Source organism: Panulirus ornatus, chromosome 42, assembly GCF_036320965.1.
Source record: "Panulirus ornatus isolate Po-2019 chromosome 42, ASM3632096v1, whole genome shotgun sequence".
NCBI lineage: Eukaryota > Metazoa > Arthropoda > Malacostraca > Decapoda > Palinuridae > Panulirus > Panulirus ornatus.
This window is the reverse complement of record NC_092265.1, coordinates 232,490-253,423: the sequence shown is the minus strand read 5'-3', so window position 1 is coordinate 253,423 and position 20,934 is coordinate 232,490. Positions and strand designations below refer to the sequence as shown.

At 40.1% G+C, this 20,934-nt stretch overlaps 1 protein-coding gene and 1 long non-coding RNA gene across 4 annotated transcripts in view; one reads left to right on the top strand and one right to left on the bottom strand.

The window, feature by feature from the left end:
* Positions 1 to 20,934, bottom strand: part of LOC139761788 (solute carrier family 2, facilitated glucose transporter member 8-like) — a 36,775-nt gene that overhangs the window by 15,007 nt on the left and 834 nt on the right. Inside the window, exons 1-6 of one of the 3 annotated variants that reach the window (XM_071686224.1) lie at positions 19,260 to 19,454; positions 10,142 to 10,245; positions 6,564 to 6,812; positions 3,919 to 4,047; positions 1,541 to 1,750; positions 976 to 1,172 (exon numbers count right to left, since the gene is read on the bottom strand). In XM_071686224.1, the coding sequence (XP_071542325.1) occupies positions 976 to 1,172; positions 1,541 to 1,750; positions 3,919 to 4,047; positions 6,564 to 6,812; positions 10,142 to 10,226 (870 nt within the window). In that variant the 5' untranslated portion in view covers positions 10,227 to 10,245; positions 19,260 to 19,454. Of the gene's footprint in view, positions 1 to 975; positions 1,173 to 1,540; positions 1,751 to 3,918; positions 4,048 to 6,563; positions 6,813 to 10,141; positions 10,246 to 19,259; positions 19,455 to 20,934 lie in introns of those variants that run through there. The other 2 variants (XM_071686225.1, XM_071686227.1) reach the window with 2 other exon arrangements.
* Positions 1,610 to 7,570, top strand: LOC139761792 (uncharacterized). The gene is made up of 2 exons (XR_011715614.1): positions 1,610 to 1,782; positions 6,537 to 7,570. It is a non-coding gene; the product is annotated as an uncharacterized lncRNA (long non-coding RNA).

The window sequence follows — 20,934 nt, the reverse complement described above, 5'->3', positions numbered from 1 at the left end:
TGTTATATGGTTGCGAGGCATGGGCTACAGGCAGTGTTGTGCGGAGGAGGGTGGATGTGTTGGAAATGAGATGCTTGAGGACAATATGAGGTGTGAGGTGGTTTGATCGAGTAAGTGATGAAAGGGTAAGAGAGATGTGTGGTAATAAGAAGAGTGTGGTTGAGAGAGCAGAAGAAGGTGTATTGAAATGGTTTAGTCACATAGAGAGAATGAGTGAGGAAAGATTGACAAAGGGGATATATGTGTCAGAGGTGGAGGGAACGAGGAGAAGTGGGAGACCTAATTGGAGGCGGAAGGATGGAGAGAAAAAGATTTTGAGCTATCGGGGCCTAAACATGAAGGAGGGTGAATGGCGTGCAAGAAATAGAGTGAATTGGAGCGATGTGATATATCGGGGTCAAAGTGCTGTCAATGGATTGAACCAGAGCATGTGAAGCGTCTGGGGTAAACCATGGAAAGTTCTGTGGGGCCTAGATTTGGAAAGGGAGCTATGGTTTCGGTGCATTACACATGACAGCTAGAGACTGAATGTGAACGAATGTGGCCTTTGTTGTCTTTTCCTAGCGCTACCTCGCACGCACGCGGGGGGAAGGGGTGCCATTTCATGTGTGGCGTGGTGGCGACGAAACGGATGAAGGCAGCAAGTATGAATATGCATATGTGTTTATATGTGCATGTATAGGTATGTATACGTTGAAATGTACAGGTATATGTATGTATGTGTGCGTTTATATACATACATGTGTATGTGGGTGGGTTGGGCCATTCTTTCGTCTGTTTCCTTGCGCTACCTCGCTAACGCGGAAGACAGCGACAAAGTATGATGAAAAAACAATATTGAAATTCATAATGAATCTGAATTAGCTCTACATATTAAGTTACGCAAAACCAGTGAATGAAGTCAGGTATAAGATGTTAAGCTAAGCCATTGTAGATGGTGGTCTTGAACAGTTGTTACCACCGTAGACAGTTTACCTTAAACACTGTTGCCATATTAAAGATGATGGGGGTGACCCCGGAGAACTGTGAAAACAGCAGGAGCGAGAGGCAGATGATGAAGGGCTTAACATTGCCAGGTTTCAGAAGGTCAGCCAGAGACGCCTCCCTCTTGTGGATATCCTCCACAGACTGCTGCAGTACCTTCAGCTCAGTATTTGTATCGTAGCTAGGACCTGAGGGGCGAAGCAGCAGGGAAGAATTAGTCCCATTACCAGAAGTAGACTTACTCAGCCCATACCAGCAGAAGTAGATTCGCTAACTCCCAATAGTAGAAGTACACTAACTGAACCCCCGCCAGCAACGGTAGACTCGCTCAGCTCTCACCAGCAGGAATAAACTCACGGAGCCCCCACAAGGAGTAGACTCACTCAGCCCCTATCAACAGGAGTAGACTCGCTCAACCCCCACCAGCAGGAGTAGACTCATCATGCTCCATCCACCATAGGCTCGCCATCCTCCACCAAACAGAGACTTACCACTCTCCATCCAGGTCAGGTTCACTATGTTCCATCCGCCACTTTGGTTCAGTGTTGGCTCTTACCCCTAAAGTACTGCAAGGCCGCCGCTGCCGCCACATCTTTTCCTTTATAAAGAAGATAGACTGGGGACTCGTGGGTGAATAGGAGCATCAGGAAGCAAAGTGCCGAGGGAAGGACGCATGCTAGTGCCATCTGCCGCCAGGTACCAACAGCTGTGCCCAGGACATAGGCGTAAACCACTCCCACAGTGATCATCAGCTGGAAGCCGCTTCCTGTTAAAAGAAGAGCTGCAGCTGAAGCCGAGGTAAGAACTTGTAACAGTTCCTGGCTGGTGAAGAAGTACCTGGGAATCGGTGAGGAATGTGAAGTCTTTAGAGAAGCAGTGCTTACATGTGCGAGAGATGTGTATGACATGCAAATGGAGTAATGTGGGATGTAAGTAAGGGTAGGGAGTGTTGAGATCAAGAAGTTGTCATTACTGAAAGAGTAAAAGAAATCTAGGAGCCGTACCCGTAAGGAAACGGTGAGTCATTGAGAAATATACACGAGGATACAGTAGGAGATCAGGAGGAAGGTATAGAAACAAAAAAGGGCAAATAAGTGTTGGGATGAGAGAGTATTAACAATCTTTCGAGGGAATAAAATGTACTAATAGGAGAATAGTGTGAGGAGAAAGAAAATACATGGGAGCGTCATTGAAGGGAGCAGTTGAAGAAATGAAGAGGAAATGGGGCGAGCATTTGGAAGGACTGTTGAATGTGTACGGTGATTACCGTGTACATGATGAAACGTGACGACAAAGTGGCTAGAAAGGATGAAAATTCAGATCAGTTCCTCAATGAAGGGATGGGGGGGGGGGGGCTCAATGTTGTTGATAGGCTAGATAGGATTTTCTCTGTACTTGTGGCTCAAGATGAGGTGCCAGAGGATTAGTGGAATGCCTGCACTGGACCAATGTATAAAGTAATTGGAAACAAAGGTGACTGTTCGAATTAGAGACGTATACATTTGTTGAGTATATATTGTGAGCTGTATAGGAGAGTGGTGGATGAGAAGGTGGTGGCATGCACAGAGCAACAGAGTGGAGGGGATTGTGGCTTCAGGAGTGCTAGAGGATGTATGGATCAGTTGTTTGCTTTGAAGAATTTGTGTGAAAATGTTAAGAGAAACATAAGAATTTGATGTGGCATTTATGGATATGGAGACAGCATATGGTAGGGATGAAAGAAATGCTTTATGGAAGATTTTACGAATATGTGGTGTTGAAGGAAAGCTAGCAAAAGCAAGAAACAATTTTGATAAAGAGAATCTGGTTTGTGTGGGAGTAGAAAGAGATGAAGGCGAGTAGTTTCAGGTGAAGGTGGGTCTGCAGCAAAGGTGTATGATGCTACCATGGCTGGGTAACCTGCTTATGAATTGGTTGGTGAGAGAGGTGAATGTGAGGGTCTTGGAGAGAGGGGCACGTCCTCAATCTGTTGGTGGTTGGGGAGCCCGGGATGTAGGCAGTTGTTTGTTGACGACACGGTGTTGGTGGCAGATTCGAATGAGAACCTGCAGAAGTTTCATTTTGAATTTGGGAGAGTGTGAAAAGATTAATATGAAGAAAAGTTAGGTTATCAAGTTTAGCAGGAGAGAGAGAGAGAGAGAGAGAGAGAGAGAGAGAGAGAGAGAGAGAGAGAGAGAGAGAGAGAGAGAGTTCGGAATGTGAGCTTGAATGGGAAGGTCCTGATGGGAGTTTAGTGTTTTAGACCCCAGGTAGTGGACATGGAAGTGGATGGAACCATAGGAACTATAATGTAAGCCATAGGGTACCTTAGGGAGTAAGGTCCTGGTTGCCTTGAGGAATGTGGGGAGAGGTCGGTGTCCGTGATAGGTATGTTTGATGATGTAGTGGTATCAGTGGCGTTATTAGGAAACGATGTATGGGCTCTAGGTTGTGTTAAGAAGATATGGACATATAGCGAGGATGAGAGAGAAAAGGCTGACTAAGAGTGTATACATATCAGTGCTAAGGGGAACGAGGAGAAAGAGAACTAAGAGGAAGATGGAAGAATGGAGTGAAAGATGCTTTGAGATACTGGGTTCCTAACCATGCTTGAGGGTGTAAAGCGTTTATGGAATTGAACAAAAGGCAGCTATATAGTATTTAGGGTGCGGCTTTCTCTCAATGTGATGAACCAGGATATATAAAGCGGTCAGGGGAATCCATGGAAAGGTGTGTGGGACTTATCTGTGGACAGAGAGGCTTTAGTTTTAGTGCATGATACATTACAGCTAGGGTGAATGTGAGCAACTGAAGCCATACTTCGTGTGTTCCTGGTGCTACCTTGCTACGTAGGAAACAACGAACAAGTATGAAAAAAGAAAATCAATATGAAGAGGAAATGACACGCAAGACAATGTAGCTCTTTACATTATTGTGAGCAAGCCATGAACTCACCTAGCGAGCCTCTCACGTCGGCGGAGGCAAACTCTCCGATGTAAGCTGGCACAGCAACGCAAGTCAGGCCGCCACATATGCCCGTCAACACACGGCCACACAGCAGCATGATGAAGGTCTGACCACCGCCTGAGGGAAATTTGTAAACATTGTTTATCTAAACTACAAATGTCAAACAAGATATTTCCGGAAGGCCTTATGTTTTGAATATTTCCGGAAGGTCTTATGTTTTGAATATTTCCGGAAGGCCTTATGTTTTGAATATTTCCGGAAGGCCTTATGTTTTGAATATTTCCGGAAGGCCTTATGTTTTGAATATTTCCGGAAGGCCTTATGTTTTGAATATTTCCGGAAGGCCTTATGTTTTGAATATTTCCGGAAGGCCTTATGTTTTGAATATTTCCGGAAGGCCTTATGTTTTGAATATTTCCGGAAGGCCTTATGTTTTGAATATTTCCGGAAGGTCTTATGTTTTGAATATTTCCGGAAGGCCTTATGTTTTGAATATTTCCGGAAGGTCTTATGTTTTGAATAGCTATTGAGTCAGCCTCATGACCTAAGGGTCTGTCAGGGGCTAGTGAAGTGCAAGACAAAATACAGTTGGCCAAAGTCATTTTCAGACTTCACAAGAACTGGCCCAAAATGTTTTGGTCATATCTCGAGTCACAAGAACTGGTCTATAATGACCAGGTCATATCTCAGTTTACCAGAACTGGTCCATAATGACCAGGTCATATCTTAGTTTACCAGAACTGGTCCATAATGACCAGGTCATATCTCAGTTTACCAGAACTGGTCCATAATGACCAGGTCATATCTTAGTTTACCAGAACTGGTCCATAATGACCAGGTCATATCTTAGTTTACCAGAACTGGTCCATAATGACCAGGTCATATCTCAGTTTACCAGAACTGGTCCATAATGACCAGGTCATATCTTAGTTTACCAGAACTGGTCCATAATGACCAGGTCATATCTTAGTTTACCAGAACTGGTCTATAATGACCAGGTCATATCTTAGTTTACCAGAACTGGTCCATAATGACCAGGTCATATCTCAGTTTACCAGAACTGGTCTATAATGACCAGGTCATATCTTAGTTTACCAGAACTGGTCCATAATGACCAGGTCATATCTTAGTTTACCAGAACTGGTCCATAATGACCAGGTCATACCTCAAGTCACCAGAACTGATCCATAATAACCATGCTATATCTTAGAAAAATGCCAATTATGGATACTCTCGTAATATTGTTTAGCTGGTAAGGAGCAAAGTATCATATTGTAAGAATAATGCTAGGAACTAACACGTAAAACTACCCTTGGCATCATGTATCATGAGTTAATCATAGAGATTGAATTGTACGGAAAATGGCCTCGTCCATAGCAGTTTCCATATAGGATTACGTCAAATGTAAAAGTTTACTATTTACGGTGCTCAATTACGAACATACAGTGATGCAGCTTCAAATAATGTCACCACGAAAATGTATCGAGTGTGGAAAAGTGACAAAGTGACATAGTGAAGTAATTAACCAGGGAAGCTAAAATGCTTGCCTTAACAACCCAACGTAATTCCAAGTCATGCAATACACAAACAAGACGCAGTTGAGTCAGTTAAGGACCCTATTTCCTTGGAGACAGTCCGGGGAAACAGCAGTCAACATCCACTAAGACATCCCGGTAAGCTAGCACTTCAATTTGTTACAAAAAGTGTCTTTATACAGTGTGCATGACTTGCCCCTTGTGAGGGTAATGAGCTAATAATGTGTTTATAAGAGATACCGACAACGTCGATTCCAAGAGGGCAGCTTGTGTGAGGCGAAGAGTTGTGCGAGGTGATTATCTGTAAGAGTATTAAGGAAGTGCTTCTGACGTGATTGACCCAGCGCCGTTGTAGGAAACGCGATCACGGACCGACCTGACGTGGAGGACGAGGGTCCATTGCTTGGCCACAGAAACATTCACGTCCAGAGACCCGGCTGCAGTCCAGCTACTAAAAATCCAGCGAAGACCATGTGTTACACACTCGAGTGAACTTTCAGCACCAGAGAACAAGAAGTCCATTGCAATTGTGAATAAGGATGTTTAGTTAGTATTTGTGTTATGGGGCATGCCACATTATTTCAGCTACTGTGAGTAGCCTTAGATATTTCATCGGTTAGGTTAGGATGCATGCCACATTATTTCTGATACAGTGAGTAGCCTAAGATATTTGATATGAAGTAAACGTCTGCAGACTTATGTATAATGACTGATTATGTTAGTGTTCAAACCAGCTAGATATTAAGATTCCAGTTACTGCTTGCTTACGCACATTCAAATGTCATATCTTGTGTACCCATGTCATTCTATTTAGGTATGAAATGTAAGGTTATTGGCTTTCCTTTAGCCTACTGGAAAGTTAGCAATCAAAGTTTGCATGGCAGTCCATTGGCCTAGTTGGGTCATTATTGTCTGAATTTAGGGATTTTACTTAAACCATGGCTATGGGCCCCCATAGTAATCTTACTTGAACATCATCAGCTATCCAGTTAGCACAAACAAATCAAAACTTCATATTTTGCAAGGAAGTAAAGACTAATTGTTCATTGTTACTGTGTTCGTGATTCGCAGAAGTCAAAGTTGGGGGACCTAACATACCGATTAGCGCCCAGCCGACCAGGCAGGGTAAGACAGAGGCCATAATGGTGCCTCTCCTCCCCAGCAGATTGATGATCGGGCCGCCCGCCAGCCCACCAGCTGCAGCTCCCAGGTTGGGCGACGATGAGAACCAGTTGTACTGTTCCTGGCTCAGTTGTAACCACTCCTGGGTGCTGTTACTGAGGAGGTGAGGTCCAGCTGGGGACGAGTAACCCATCACCGTGCCCAGGGCCAGGGCCCCCATACAGGCTGCAATACAGAGAACTTTGAGTAAATGTACATGGTAAACATTTGTATATTCTAGCACATTTAACTCCACTGAAAGTAACAATAATGATGTTAAACCGGCTATATGTCCTATCTGGTACTACATTAGCAGCTTAAGGTGAGGCAGCACGTCCTTATGTTATCCTCTGCCGAAAGAGGTCCGTCCTGAGCAAGATAGCGTCATCACCTCCAAATTTAACACCTTCATTGGTGTTTGATAACATGTTTTCTCTATTTTCTGGTGCCAAATATCCAAACACATCAATAGTCGTTAATCTTTTGATATAGAATCTATAGTAGGGTTCTGTCATTTTTCGAGCTAAACTAGCACGTTCTTAAAGTGTTTCAATGTACTAAAATAGTTCCTGAGATTTTACTTGTATTCAGCAGAAACTTACAGTGTAAACACTGATCAAGAATGTTCGCATTAACTACAGTACCAAATCGGAATAATACGATGTAAACAAATGTATATCGTTGTTTATAATTTGATTAATACAGTCGTAGATGATGATTGTCTCTTATCTAAATGTAAAGTACAATCACACACTTAGCAGATAGTGATGTAAAATGTACATTAACTTGTTACATGATATATGATAATTCTTCATTTTCGTATATGTGTAGCTGTCTTGCAGACACCGTACCTCAACAACCAACACTTCTCTGAAGAACTCTGAAACAATAAATGTTCTCTTTAGATTACTTGAAAATATATTTACACTAGTAAATGCAATGAATCAGTTATCCTTCTAGCCTTCTGTTAGCAGAAAAGGGATACACAAAACCGAATAACTATTTTTTTTTTGTGGTTTCTGAAGATTGATGTGGAATTTGAATGATACAATCTAAACTTTTGTGGTTCATTTAGTGAACAGAAACAAATCTTTGTCCATATTAAAAATGGCCCAGACAATACCATGATCATTATCAAGACTGTCGTACACCGTCTCTATCGTTTATGCTGAGAGTCAACAAGTAATCTCAATAGGATACTCATTGTTTCACAGGAAACATCATGTCATGGACAATAGTATACCTTAATCTCAGTCATGTTGTTTGAACAAGTAATGATCATAATATCAAAAAAGAACACAAAACAGATTAATCTGAGTTCCTCGGGTATCTGTAAAGGTTACAGGGAGAGGAAAAGACTACAACAGGAAGAGAATTCCACAGTTTTTACTGTACGGGGAAGTATATCATGAAAGTTACAACTATGAAAACTTGCCATCACTCACATATTAACTATCTTACTTAGTTCATTCTGGTTCTCAGCACGGTCCACAAACTAACTCATTATCCTGTATTAGATGTGCAAACTAAATCCATATTATAGATATGTTATACAGTACTCTAGATATGGTTTACAATATTCTAGATATGGTATGCAGTATTCTAGATGTGGTATACATTATTCTAGATGCGGTATACATTATTCTAGATATGGTATACAGTATTCTAGATATAGTATACAGTAGTCTAGATACAGCATATAGTATTCTAGATATTTATACAGTATTCTAGATACAGTATTCTACATATCGTATACAGTATTCTACATATCGTATACAGTATTCTAGATGTGGTATACAGTATTCTAGATATGGTATACAGTATTCTAGATGTGGTGTATAAACTAACTCAGTGTTCTAGATAGTGTGCAGACTACCTAAATGTTTTGAACATTGGAAGAACGGATAATAACAGACTTATTGGTCCAAGAAGATGTTATAAATGCTGATGCCGGTAAGAAAAAAGATGACATACCAGTGAGTTATCTTTTCCTCGAAGATGTTATACTAAATGTCAAGGGAAAGATTCCTTAACAACTTTACAAACAGCTGCACGTAAACATCTATAATGAAAGATTCCTTAACAACTTTACAAACAGCTGCACGTAAACATCTATAATGAAAGAGAAACAAATATCTAATAACACATTACTTCAACTCATAATTTGGTCTAAATTGGATTTGGAGATATTGATAAACTACATCAGGAGACACTTTAGCACAATGCTTTACGACTCCACATCTGGAGATACTTCAATCCATTGCTTTACTACTCTACCTCTAGAGGTACTTTACTACAGAGCGTTACTACTCTACATCTGGTAGTGTTTTACTACAAAGTTTTACTACTCTACATCTGTAGGTACTTTACTACAACACTTTACTACTCTACATCTGGAGGTGCTTTACTACAACACTTTACTACTTCACATCTAGAGTTACTTTATCACAAACTTTACTACTTTACATTTGGAGGTTACTTTACCACAAAGCTTGAATAATCTACACCTGGAGGAACTTTACTAAAATGCTTTACTACTCTACTTCAGGAGGAACTTTAGTACAAAGCTTTAGTACTTTAAATTGGAAGATACTCTACTGCACTGCATTATTACTTTACTTCTGGAGGGACTTTACTGCAAACCTTTACTATTCTACTGATGAAAAAATCCAACTTGCTTTTATTGTTCAGTTACCCACACTACACTATCACCCACACTACACTGTCACCCACATAATACTGTTTTCCACACTACACTATCACCCACACTACAGTCACCCACACTACACTGTCACCCACACTACACTGTCATCCTTAATACACTGTCGCCCACACTATACTGTCATCCACACTACACTGTCACCCACCCTACACTGTTACCTGCACTACACTGTCACCCACACTACACTATCACCCACACTACACTGTCACCCACACTACACTATCACCTACACTTCACCGTCACCCACACTACACTGTCATCCTTAATACACTGTCGCCCACACTATACTGTCACCCACACTACACTGTTACCCACACAATACTGTCATCCACACTACACTATCACCCACACTACAGTCACCCGCACTACACTGTCACCCACACTACACTGTCATCCTTAATACACCGTCGCCCACACTATACTGTCACCCACACTACACTGTCACCCACACTACACTGTCACCCATACTACACTATCACCCACACTACACTATCACCCACACTACACTGTCATCCTTAATACACTGTCGCCCACACTACACTGTCACCCATACTACACTGTCACCCACACTACACTATCACCCACACTACACTGTTACCTGCACTACGCTGTCACCCAGACTACAGCGTCACCCAGACTACACTGTCACCCACACTAGTGTCAGCCACAATACATGTGTATTAAGGATCCACTTACATACAACAGGTTATAAATCCATAGCGATATCATGCATGGTTCCCTGTGACTCTAGTTATGGCTGACCTACCTACGTAGATCTGCTTACATAACTCACCGGACAAGGCAGTGTAGTACTGTGTGATGCTGCTGGGAGAACTGCCCTCCACTAAATCCGTCGTAGACTTGTGAAGTTGCTGCATGGCGCCACCTACACACTGCCTGTTGGGAATGCACTGTCACTCGCCTGATCAAACTTTTCTATCATCATAATCATTTCTCTCCAAGAGAGCAAAATGCAGTCTCCATTTTCATTTCATTTTCTTTCAGTATTATTTCCAATAATTAGATCATTGTACCTGAAACATAGTGACAATATATTTGCCCATTAGGGCAATGTTTTGGTGTTTCGTGACCTTTGACGACTCCGGTGTAGGTCAGGTCAAAGGCCTGTGGTGTGATGAAGTAGCGCAGTTATGATTATGGCATAGTGAGAAAAATGCATCTTGACCCTGGTTTCAAGGGTGACTGACGTATGTGTTATGTTAAATATGTCTGATGACAGTCAAGTATAAGTTCAAGTGACTTGATCATCAAGGTTCATATTACTAGAGCAATGGTCACTTTATTGAACACAGCCAACCAAGTTAACCCAATTATCTAACAGGCATCAATTTAGGTTATCAATCTATAAGATGAATATTTTAGCAGCAAAGTTATAGTTTTCTATTCTTGCTCTAATGAAGATGTAAAGGCCTGTCTGCACGAGCGGGCCTGATCGGCGGGCTTGCCCGTTAACGGGCATATTTGACGGGCAAACGATTAAATTGCCCGAAAGCCCGCCGAGCGAAATCACTGAGCTGGTGCCCGGTAGCTGGAGTTTCTACCCTGCCAGACGCAAGATAATATCGTGAACCCACAGCGGGCCTTCATCCCACAACCCACGGCATAGTAACACAGTGAACATTTAACGATGGCAGCCCAGGATAACTCTAGTGAGCCACCAACAATTTTTTGGTCTAAAGCACTTACTAGTACTTTGATTGACCTTTATCTTTTTCTTGACCATGCTAGGCACCATGGTTCTCGTACCGCACTCCACCCGCTACTGGCAACATCGTCGGGCAGGCCCGGATGTTCATCACTTCGGTCGTGTGGACAACATTCACGGGCAGGCCCGCCGATCAGGCCCGCTCGTGTAGACAGGCCTTAAGACATGTATAAATGAAGGAAAATTTTTCAATATAGACAGTTTTTTTCTGGTAAAGTCTTACTAGATAATGAAGATTTTATTTATGATATATCTTCTAGCTAAAGTAGTATCATTATATTATTTACTGTGTAATCAAGATTGATCGCGTAGTTCAAAAGTTGTGTGTACTAAATACAGAACATAATCCAAGCTTATTGGAACAGTACAAGTATTTGATTCTTGTGAGTGTGTGCTGAAGAGGAATGATTACTGATGTTTCTTATATGTAAGTTGCTATAATATTACTTATAAGTTCCTATGAGTTCTTATAGTATCATGCGTGAGTTGTTATAGTGCTATGTATAGATGCATTGCTCTAATGGTATAGCTGAGTTGGTAATGCGCAAGTTACTATATTGTCATGGGTGAGTTATTATATTGTCATGGGTGAGTTATTATATTGTCATGGGTGAGTTACTATAATGTCATGGGTGAGTTATTATATTGTCATGGGTGAGTTATTATATTGTCATGGGTGAGTTATTATATTGTCATGGGTGAGTTACTATATTGTCATGGGTGAGTTATTATATTGTCATGGGTGAGTTATTATATTGTCATGGGTGAGTGATTATATTGTCATGGGTAAGTTACTATATTGTCATGGGTGAGTGATTATATTGTCATGGGTAAGTTACTATATTGTCATGGGTGAGTTATTATATTGTCATGGGTGAGTTATTATATTGTCATGGGTGAGTTATTATATTGTCATGGGTGAGTTATTATATTGTCCTGGGTGAGTGATTATATTGTCATGGGTAAGTTACTATATTGTCATGGGTGAGTGATTATATTGTCATGGGTAAGTTACTATATTGTCATGGGTGAGTTATTATATTGTCATGGGTGAGTGATTATATTGTCATGGGTAAGTTACTATATTGTTATGGGTGAGTTACTATATTGTCATGGGTGAGTTATTATATTGTCATGGGTAAGTTACTATATTGTCATGGGTGAGTTACTAGATTGTCATGGGTGAGTTATCATATTGTCATGGGTGAGTTACTATATTGTCATGGGTGAGCTATTATATTGTCATGGGTGAGTTATTATATTGTCATGGGTGAGTTATTATATTGTCATGGGTGAGTTATTATATTGTCATGGGAGAGTTATTATATTGTCATGGGTGAGTTACTATATTGTCATGAGTGAGTTATTATATTGTCATGGGTGAGTTATTATATTATCATGGGTGAGTTACTATATTGTCCTGGTGAGTGATTATATTGTCATGGGTAAGTTACTATATTGTCATGGGTGAGTTATTATATTGTCATGGGTGAGTTATTATATTGTCTTGGGTGAGTTATTATATTGTCATGGGTGAGTTATTATATTGTCTTGGGTGAGTTATCATATTGTCTTGGGTGAGTTATCATATTGTCTTGGGTGAGTTACTATATTGTCCTGGGTGAGTGATTATATTGTCATGGGTAAGTTACTATATTGTCGTGGGTGAGTTACTATATTGTCATGGGTGAGTTACTATATTGTCATGGGTAAGTTACTATATTGTCATGGGTAAGTTACTATATTGTCATGGATGGATGAGTTATTATATTGTCATGGGTAAGTTACTATATTGTCATGGGTAAGTTACTATATTGTCATGGGTAAGTTACTATATTGTCATGGGTAAGTTACTGTCGTGTTATAGGCAAGTTGCCTTAATTCTGAGTCGCTGTTGTATTACACTTCAATTCCTGTAGTGTTATGAGTTGCTGTAGTATCATGGATGAGTTGCTGTAGTGATATGAGTTGCTGTAGCGTAATGGGTTGCTGTAGTATCATGGATGAGTTGCTGTAGTGTAATGGGTTGCTGTAGTATCATGGATGAGTTGCTGTAGTGATATGAGTTGCTGTAGTGTAATGGGTTGCTGTAGTATCATGGATGAGTTGCTGTAGTGTAATGGGTTGCTGTAGTATCATGGATGAGTTGCTGTAGTGTAATGGGTTGCTGTAGTATCATGGATGAGTTGCTGTAGTGTAATGGGTTGCTGTAGTATCATGGATGAGTTGCTGTAGTGTAATGGGTTGCTGTAGTATCATGGATGAGTTGCTGTAGTGTAATGAGTTGCTGTAGTATCATGGATGAGTTGCTGTAGTGTAATGGGTTGCTGTAGTGTAATGAGTTGCTGTAGTGTAATGAGTTGCTGTAGTATCATGGATGAGTTGCTGTAGTGTAATGGGTTGCTGTAGTGTAATGAGTTGCTGTAGTGTAATGAGTTGCTGTAGTATCATGGATGAGTTGCTGTAGTGTAATGGGTTGCTGTAGTGTAATGAGTTGCTGTAGTGTAATGAGTTGCTGTAGTATCATGGATGAGTTGCTGTAGTGTAATGAGTTGCTGTAGTATCATGGATGAGTTGCTGTAGTGTAATGAGTTGCTGTAGTATCATGGATGAGTTGCTGTAGTGTAATGAGTTGCTGTAGTATCATGGATGAGTTGCTGTAGTGTAATGAGTTGCTGTAGTATCATGGATGAGTTGCTGTAGTGTAATGGGTTGCTGTAGTATCATGGATGAGTTGCTGTAGTGTAATGAGTTGCTGTAGTATCATGGATGAGTTGCTGTAGTGTAATGAGTTGCTGTAGTGTAATGAGTTGCTGTAGTGATGATGAGTTGCTGTAGTGTAATGAGTTGCTGTAGTATCATGGATGAGTTGCTGTAGTGTAATGAGTTGCTGTAGTATCATGGATGAGTTGCTGTAGTGTAATGAGTTGCTGTAGTTTAGTATCATGATGAGTTGCTGTAGTGTAATGAGTTGCTGTAGTATCATGGATGAGTTGCTGTAGTGTAATGAGTTGCTGTAGTATCATGGATGAGTTGCTGTAGTGTAATGGGTTGCTGTAGTATCATGGATGAGTTGCTGTAGTGTAATGAGTTGCTGTAGTATCATGGATGAGTTGCTGTAGTGTAATGAGTTGCTGTAGTATCATGGATGAGTTGCTGTAGTGTAATGAGTTGCTGTAGTATCATGGATGAGTTGCTGTAGTGTAATGGGTTGCTGTAGTGTAATGAGTTGCTGTAGTGTAATGAGTTGCTGTAGTATCATGGATGAGTTGCTGTAGTGTAATGAGTTGCTGTAGTATCATGGATGAGTTGCTGTAGTGTAATGGGTTGCTGTAGTGTAATGAGTTGCTGTAGTGTAATGAGTTGCTGTAGTATCATGGATGAGTTGCTGTAGTGTAATGAGTTGCTGTAGTGTAATGAGTTGCTGTAGTGTAATGAGTTGCTGTAGTATCATGGATGAGTTGCTGTAGTGTAATGAGTTGCTGTAGTGTAATGAGTTGCTGTAGTATCATGGATGAGTTGCTATAGTGTTATGGGTGAAATACTATAGCGTTATGAGTGAGATGTTATTTGTCTTCTGGAAGAGTTGCTATACTTTTATGGGTGAGTTTCTATGGTGTCATGGGTAAGTTGCATTAGCACTATGGTTGAGTTACTATATTGTCATAGGTGAGATGTTGCAATTTTGAATGAGTCACAGTATTGTTACGTGTGAGTTACAGTATTGTTACGAGTGAGTTACTATAGTGTTATGGTGCTAGACCACCTACGGCACCAGACCAAACCACCTATAGTACTAGACCACCTACAGTACCAGACCAAACATTGTAGTGTAGCTAGATATACGAGTAGAACAATACACGTCATCATGGTCGTGACAACATGATGGCGTATGTATGACATCACCTGTGATGTTGTTGGCTCACTATTGCCAACCAGACAACCAATCATCAAGATCAACAACTCTCGCTATCCTTTTCACTGTATTTACCTTTGTGTTGTGATCTCTGGTAGGCCTAGTTGATGCTGGTGTTGATGCTCGGGATCCTGTGTATAACGGTCACCTGTAGGCCTAGCTGATGCTCGTGATCTTGTGTATTCAGGTCAACAGAGGCGAAGCCGCCAGACCAAGAATGGTCATACTAACCAGTTTGAACCAGAGATAAGTTGAATGATGAACCATCTTAGTTAAGTCTTACACTGAGCTTTGGTACACTGACTGACGCAATACGCCATGTTGTTAAGGAATTATCATATTATAATAATCATAACCTAAGTTACAAATTATAACTATCATATTTTGTATGAAGTTATTCATAACCTTTTGTAATAAGATAATTTCAACCTCTTGTAACAATGATATTTATTTCAACTTGCTATAGCATACTTATGAACTAGAGTGATTACGTGATTAGAAATTCTTGTAATAAGATACTAATAACGACATGTAATTAGGTGATTACAACCTCGTGTGAGAAGATTATTGTAACCTCTATTAATATGAAAATCATATTTTCTTTACATAAGGTAATTATAAACCTGTTTTAAGATAATGATAACCTTTTGTGATAAGGTAATCTTGTGATAAGATAACTATATCCTCTTTTAGTAAGATCATTATAATCTCCAGTGATGCTATAATCATAACCCATATTTATCTACTTATTATACTTTGTCGCTGTCTCCCGCGTTAGCGAGGTAGCGCAAGGAAACAGACGAAAGAATGGCCCAAACCACCCTCATACACATGTATATACATACACGTCCACATACGCACATATACATACCTATACATCTCAACGTATACATAATAATACACACACAGACATATACATACATACACATGTACATAATTCATACTGTCTGCCCTTATTCATTCCCGTCGCCACCCCACCACACATGAAATGGTAGCGCTAGGAAAGACAACAAAGGCCTCATTCGTTCACACTCAGTCTCTAGCTGTCGTGTATAATGCACCGAAACCACAGCCCCCTTTCCACATCCAGGCCACACTGAACTTTCCATGGTTTACCCCAGACGCTTCACATGCCCTGGTTCACTCTATTGACAGCACGTCGACCCCAGTATACCACATCGTTCCAATTCACTCTATTCCTTGCACGCCTTTCACCCTCCTGCATGTTCAGGCCCCGATCACTCAAAATCTTTTTCACTCCATCTTTCCACCTCCAATTTGGTCGCCCACTTCTCTTCCCTCCACCTCTGACTCATATATCCTCTTGGTCAATCTTTCCTCACTCATTTTCTCCATGTGACCAAACCATTTCAAAACACCCTCTTTTGCTCTCTCAACCACACGCTTTATATTACCACACATCTCTCTTGCCCTTTCATTACTTACTCGATCAAACCACCTAACACCACATATTGTCCTCAAGCATCTCATTTCCAGCACATCCACCTCCTGTGCACAACTCTATCTATAGCCCACGCCTTGCAACCATATAACATCGTTGGAACCACTATTCCTTCAAACATACCCATTTTTGCTTACCAAGGTAACGTTCTCGACTTCCACACATTTTTCAACGCATCCAGAACTTTCGGCCCCTCCCCCACCCTATGATTCACTTCCGCTTCCATGGTTTCATCCGCTGCTAAGTCTACTCCTAGATATCTAAAACACTTCACTTCCTCCAGTTTTTCTCCATTCAAACTTATCTCCCAATTGACATTTACTCTCAGCTTTCTTCTTTCACACATTTTACCAAACTCAGTCACCAGCTTCTGCAGTTTCTCACCTGAATCAGCCACCGGCGCTGTATAATCAGCGTACAACAACTGACTCACTTTCTCAACAGACTGCATACCTGCCCCTCTTTCCAAAACTCTTGCATTCACCTCCCTAACAACCCCATCCATAAACAAATTAAACAACCATGGAGACATCACGCACCCCTGCCGCAAACCAACATTCACTGAGAACCAATCACTTTTCTCTCTTCCTAAACGTACACATGCCTTACATCCTCGATAAAAACTTTTCACTGCTTCTAACAACTTACCTCCCACACCATATATTCTTAATACCTTCCACAGAGCATCTCTATCAACTCTACTATATGCCTTCTCCAGATCCATAAATGCTACATACAAATCCATTTGTGTTTCTAAGTATTTCTCACATACATTCTTCAAAGCAAACACCTGATCTTCACATCCTCTACCACTTTTGAAGCCACACTACTCTTCCCCAATCTGATGCTCTGTACATGCCTTCACCCTCTCAATCAATACCCTCCCATAGAATTTACCAGGAATACTCAACAAACTTATACCTCTGTAATTTGAGCACTCACTCTAATCCCCTTTGCCTTTGTACAATGGCACTATGCAAGCATTCCGCCAATCCTCAGGTACATCACCATGAGTGATACATACATTAAATATCCTTACCAACCAGTCAACAATACAATCACCCCCTTTTTTAATGAATTCCACTGCAGTACCATCCAAACCCGCTGCCTTGCCGGCTTCATCTTCCGCAAAGCTTTTACTACCTCTTCTCTGTTTACCAAATCATTCTCCGTAACTCTCTCACTTTGCACACCACCTCGACCAAAACACCCTATGTCTGCCACTCTGTTATCAAACACATTCAACAAACCTTCAAAATACTCACTCCATCTCCTTCTAACATCACCACAACTTGTTATCACCTCCCCATCAGCCCCCTTCACAGATGTTCCCATTTGTTCTCTTGTCTCACCCATGTTATATGATAATCATAACTCACTTATTAAGATCATCATAGTATGTATAATCAGATAATCGTAACCTCTTGTAATTAGATAATACTAACCTCATGAAATGAGTTGTCCATAACTTTTTGCAATAGATTAATTATAACCTCTAGTGATAAGTATAACCTCTTGTGATAATCATAACCTCTTCTAATAAGATAATCATAGCCTCTTCTGATGAGATAATTCTAACCTCTTCTAAGAAGATAGTTATAACCGCTTCTAAGAAGATAATTATAACCTCTTCCAATAAGATAGTTATAGCCTCTTCTAATAAGATAATTATAACCTCTTCTAAGATGTTATAACGTTATGTAAATAAAACCTCTTGAGATAATCATAGCCTCTTGCAATTAGATACTTATAACTCCTTGAAATAAGATCGTAATTATCTCTTTTACTAAGATTATGGTAACCTCTTATGTTAAGACATAGCCTCTTATGATAATCATAATATCTTGAAGAATATGATTATTTTCTCTTGTAATGAAATAATCAATTTTCTTAATAATGAAATACTTATAATCGCTTGTAATGAGGTAATCATAATCTCATGAAGCTGGTCAGCAAAACCTCTTGAATCAAGTTTATCAAAAAAAATGTAATTAGGAATATCTAACACTTTTGTACTTGGATGATTATAGCTATTCATGATAAAATAATTAAAACCTTTATGATTAACTAATTTCAAGCTCTTTTAATAAGATTATAACCGTGTGATAACATGATTATAACTTATTGAAATAAGATAATAATAACTTCTTGCAATAAGATAATAGCAACCCCTCGTAATAAGATTTTAATAACCCCTTGCAATAAGTACAACCTCTTTTAATAAGATGATTGTAATATCTAATAATAAGATAATTATAATCTTATGTAATTAAAGAATTATAACCTCTTGCAGTAAGGAAATTAGAATTTTTTAATCTAACTATAGCCTCTACCAACAATGTAATTATAACCTTCTATGATAAGATTATTATATCGTTTAGATATAAGATCAGTACAACTTCTTGTGATAGGATGATTATAACCTTTTGTAATATGATTATCTTTAAACTTGTAATAAGAGAATTATAGCCTCTTGTGATAATTATAAACTCTTTAGAAAAGGTAATTATTCTCTATGGTAATAAAATTTAATCATAACGTTTGCAATAAGATAGTCATAACCTCTTGTATTAAGATATCATAACTTCTTGTAATAAGATAATTATAGCCTTTAGTAATAAGATAACTATAACCGGTATTAGGTCAATTGTAATTTCTTGTTATAAGATAATTGTAACCTTTTGTAATCATATAGATATGGCTCATCATGAAATGATGATATGTAGACATTTTGTAATCATATAGATATGGCTCATCATGAAATGATGATATGTAGACATTTTTCTAATGATATTTGTGTAACTTACGTGGTGGCTGATGGAGGAATGCTAGTACTGATGACCTCAGCCTTCCTGGCCAACTGGCTTTCCTCCCTTCCTTCCTGAGTCAGAAACACATGGATATTAAAACTTTCTAGTTTGTAGTGATGTCGCTACCGTGGCTCAGACAGCTACGGTGGTGGTGATCTTACTGCCGTGGTAGACCGACGGTGGTCAGATGTGGTGCTTCCTTACTGATTCACAACACGGACAAGGCTATCATAATGCCATCTTTCACCACCCACCTACCTCTCTCCCTACCTACTCTCCTTCAACCCTGCGAAAGTCATCATTAAGCCGCCTTTACGCGCTACACCCACCTGCCCTGAAATATCTAATGTAGCTTTCACCTCTCTCTCTCTCTCTCTCTCTCTCTCTCTCTCTCTCTCTCTCTCTCTCTCTCTCTCTCTCTCTCTCTCTCTCTCTCATTAGCGCCGATCACCATCCGTCTTGTTTTGTTCATACTGGAGTTTGTTCTACGCTCTTATTTCTTCTCAAATTATTCGTCATTACTTTACCGTCTGTTTGTTATGCTTCGCAAGAATTCCCCACCTTATTACACAAACACAAGTCTCTTTGAATTCTTTTCATAAAAGCAAGACGTTTATTTTCAAATGTTTGTATAGATGTGGCAGCGGATGAGGTCAGTGAGTTCGACTTTAACATATGACCCTCAGTTGTGGCAAGTAGACAGCATCGCTCTCGTCCTCCTTGCAAACCTCACACACAGTGATCCCACTTCAAAAGTTTAGCATATGAAAAAAGGACCTGTTGTTACTCGTGCCTCTGTCACTGTCACATGGAAGTCTTACGCCACTGTCCCTCCAGTCTGAAGCCTTCTGAGGTCTTGCACATGTTACTTACTGTTGTTGTCTAATGTCAGTGTTGCCTTTATAACAGAAATCAGACGTCACTGTTGATCACATTTGTGATTCAAGATATAAACATCAGCTTGAGCGTTATACGTAGAGTGTACAGTACTTTACACGTTCGTCTTCCTCATGGATTCACTTGCTTACTAAGCCATTACTGACAGGTCACTGGCCTAAAGATCGCACACAACCATCGTATGGCAAGAGAACAATATGTATGTGGGCAATGTTTTCCATTTCAGTCCTACACTAATAATGTTTAATGATTAGCTTTAGCTCCTCAAAGGATCTGTTATTATCATACCTGTTCGCCGTTTCCCACTTTAACAATGAAGAACCCGGAAAGACGAAAAACAGCCTCAGTTGTTCACATCCATTCCCCAACTCTCAGGTAAAATGCACAGAAACCAAAGCCAAGAACCACAGACTATTCCTGACCTCTTGCTAAACTCCCTGAATGTGGTCCACAATGTTTTTCTTCCATATGAGTAAGGACGGCTCTTACCATCCTGAATGCTCAGTCCCCAGTTACTCAAAACATCTCAGTCTTTCCCTTCCCTTATCTCACTTCACTTCAGGCGTTTATATCCGTAATCAGTCTCTATTCGCTTATACTCACCATATGTCTCAATTACTTCAGCACACCCCGTTCAGTCGTTTCTTTCAGTACTCTGCTTTCTACCACACATCTCTCTTGCACTATCATACCGTACACGATTCATCCTACTCACATACGTATTGTCCTCAGGCATTTTATTTCCAACACGTCCTACGCCATCTGTTCTTTGGCA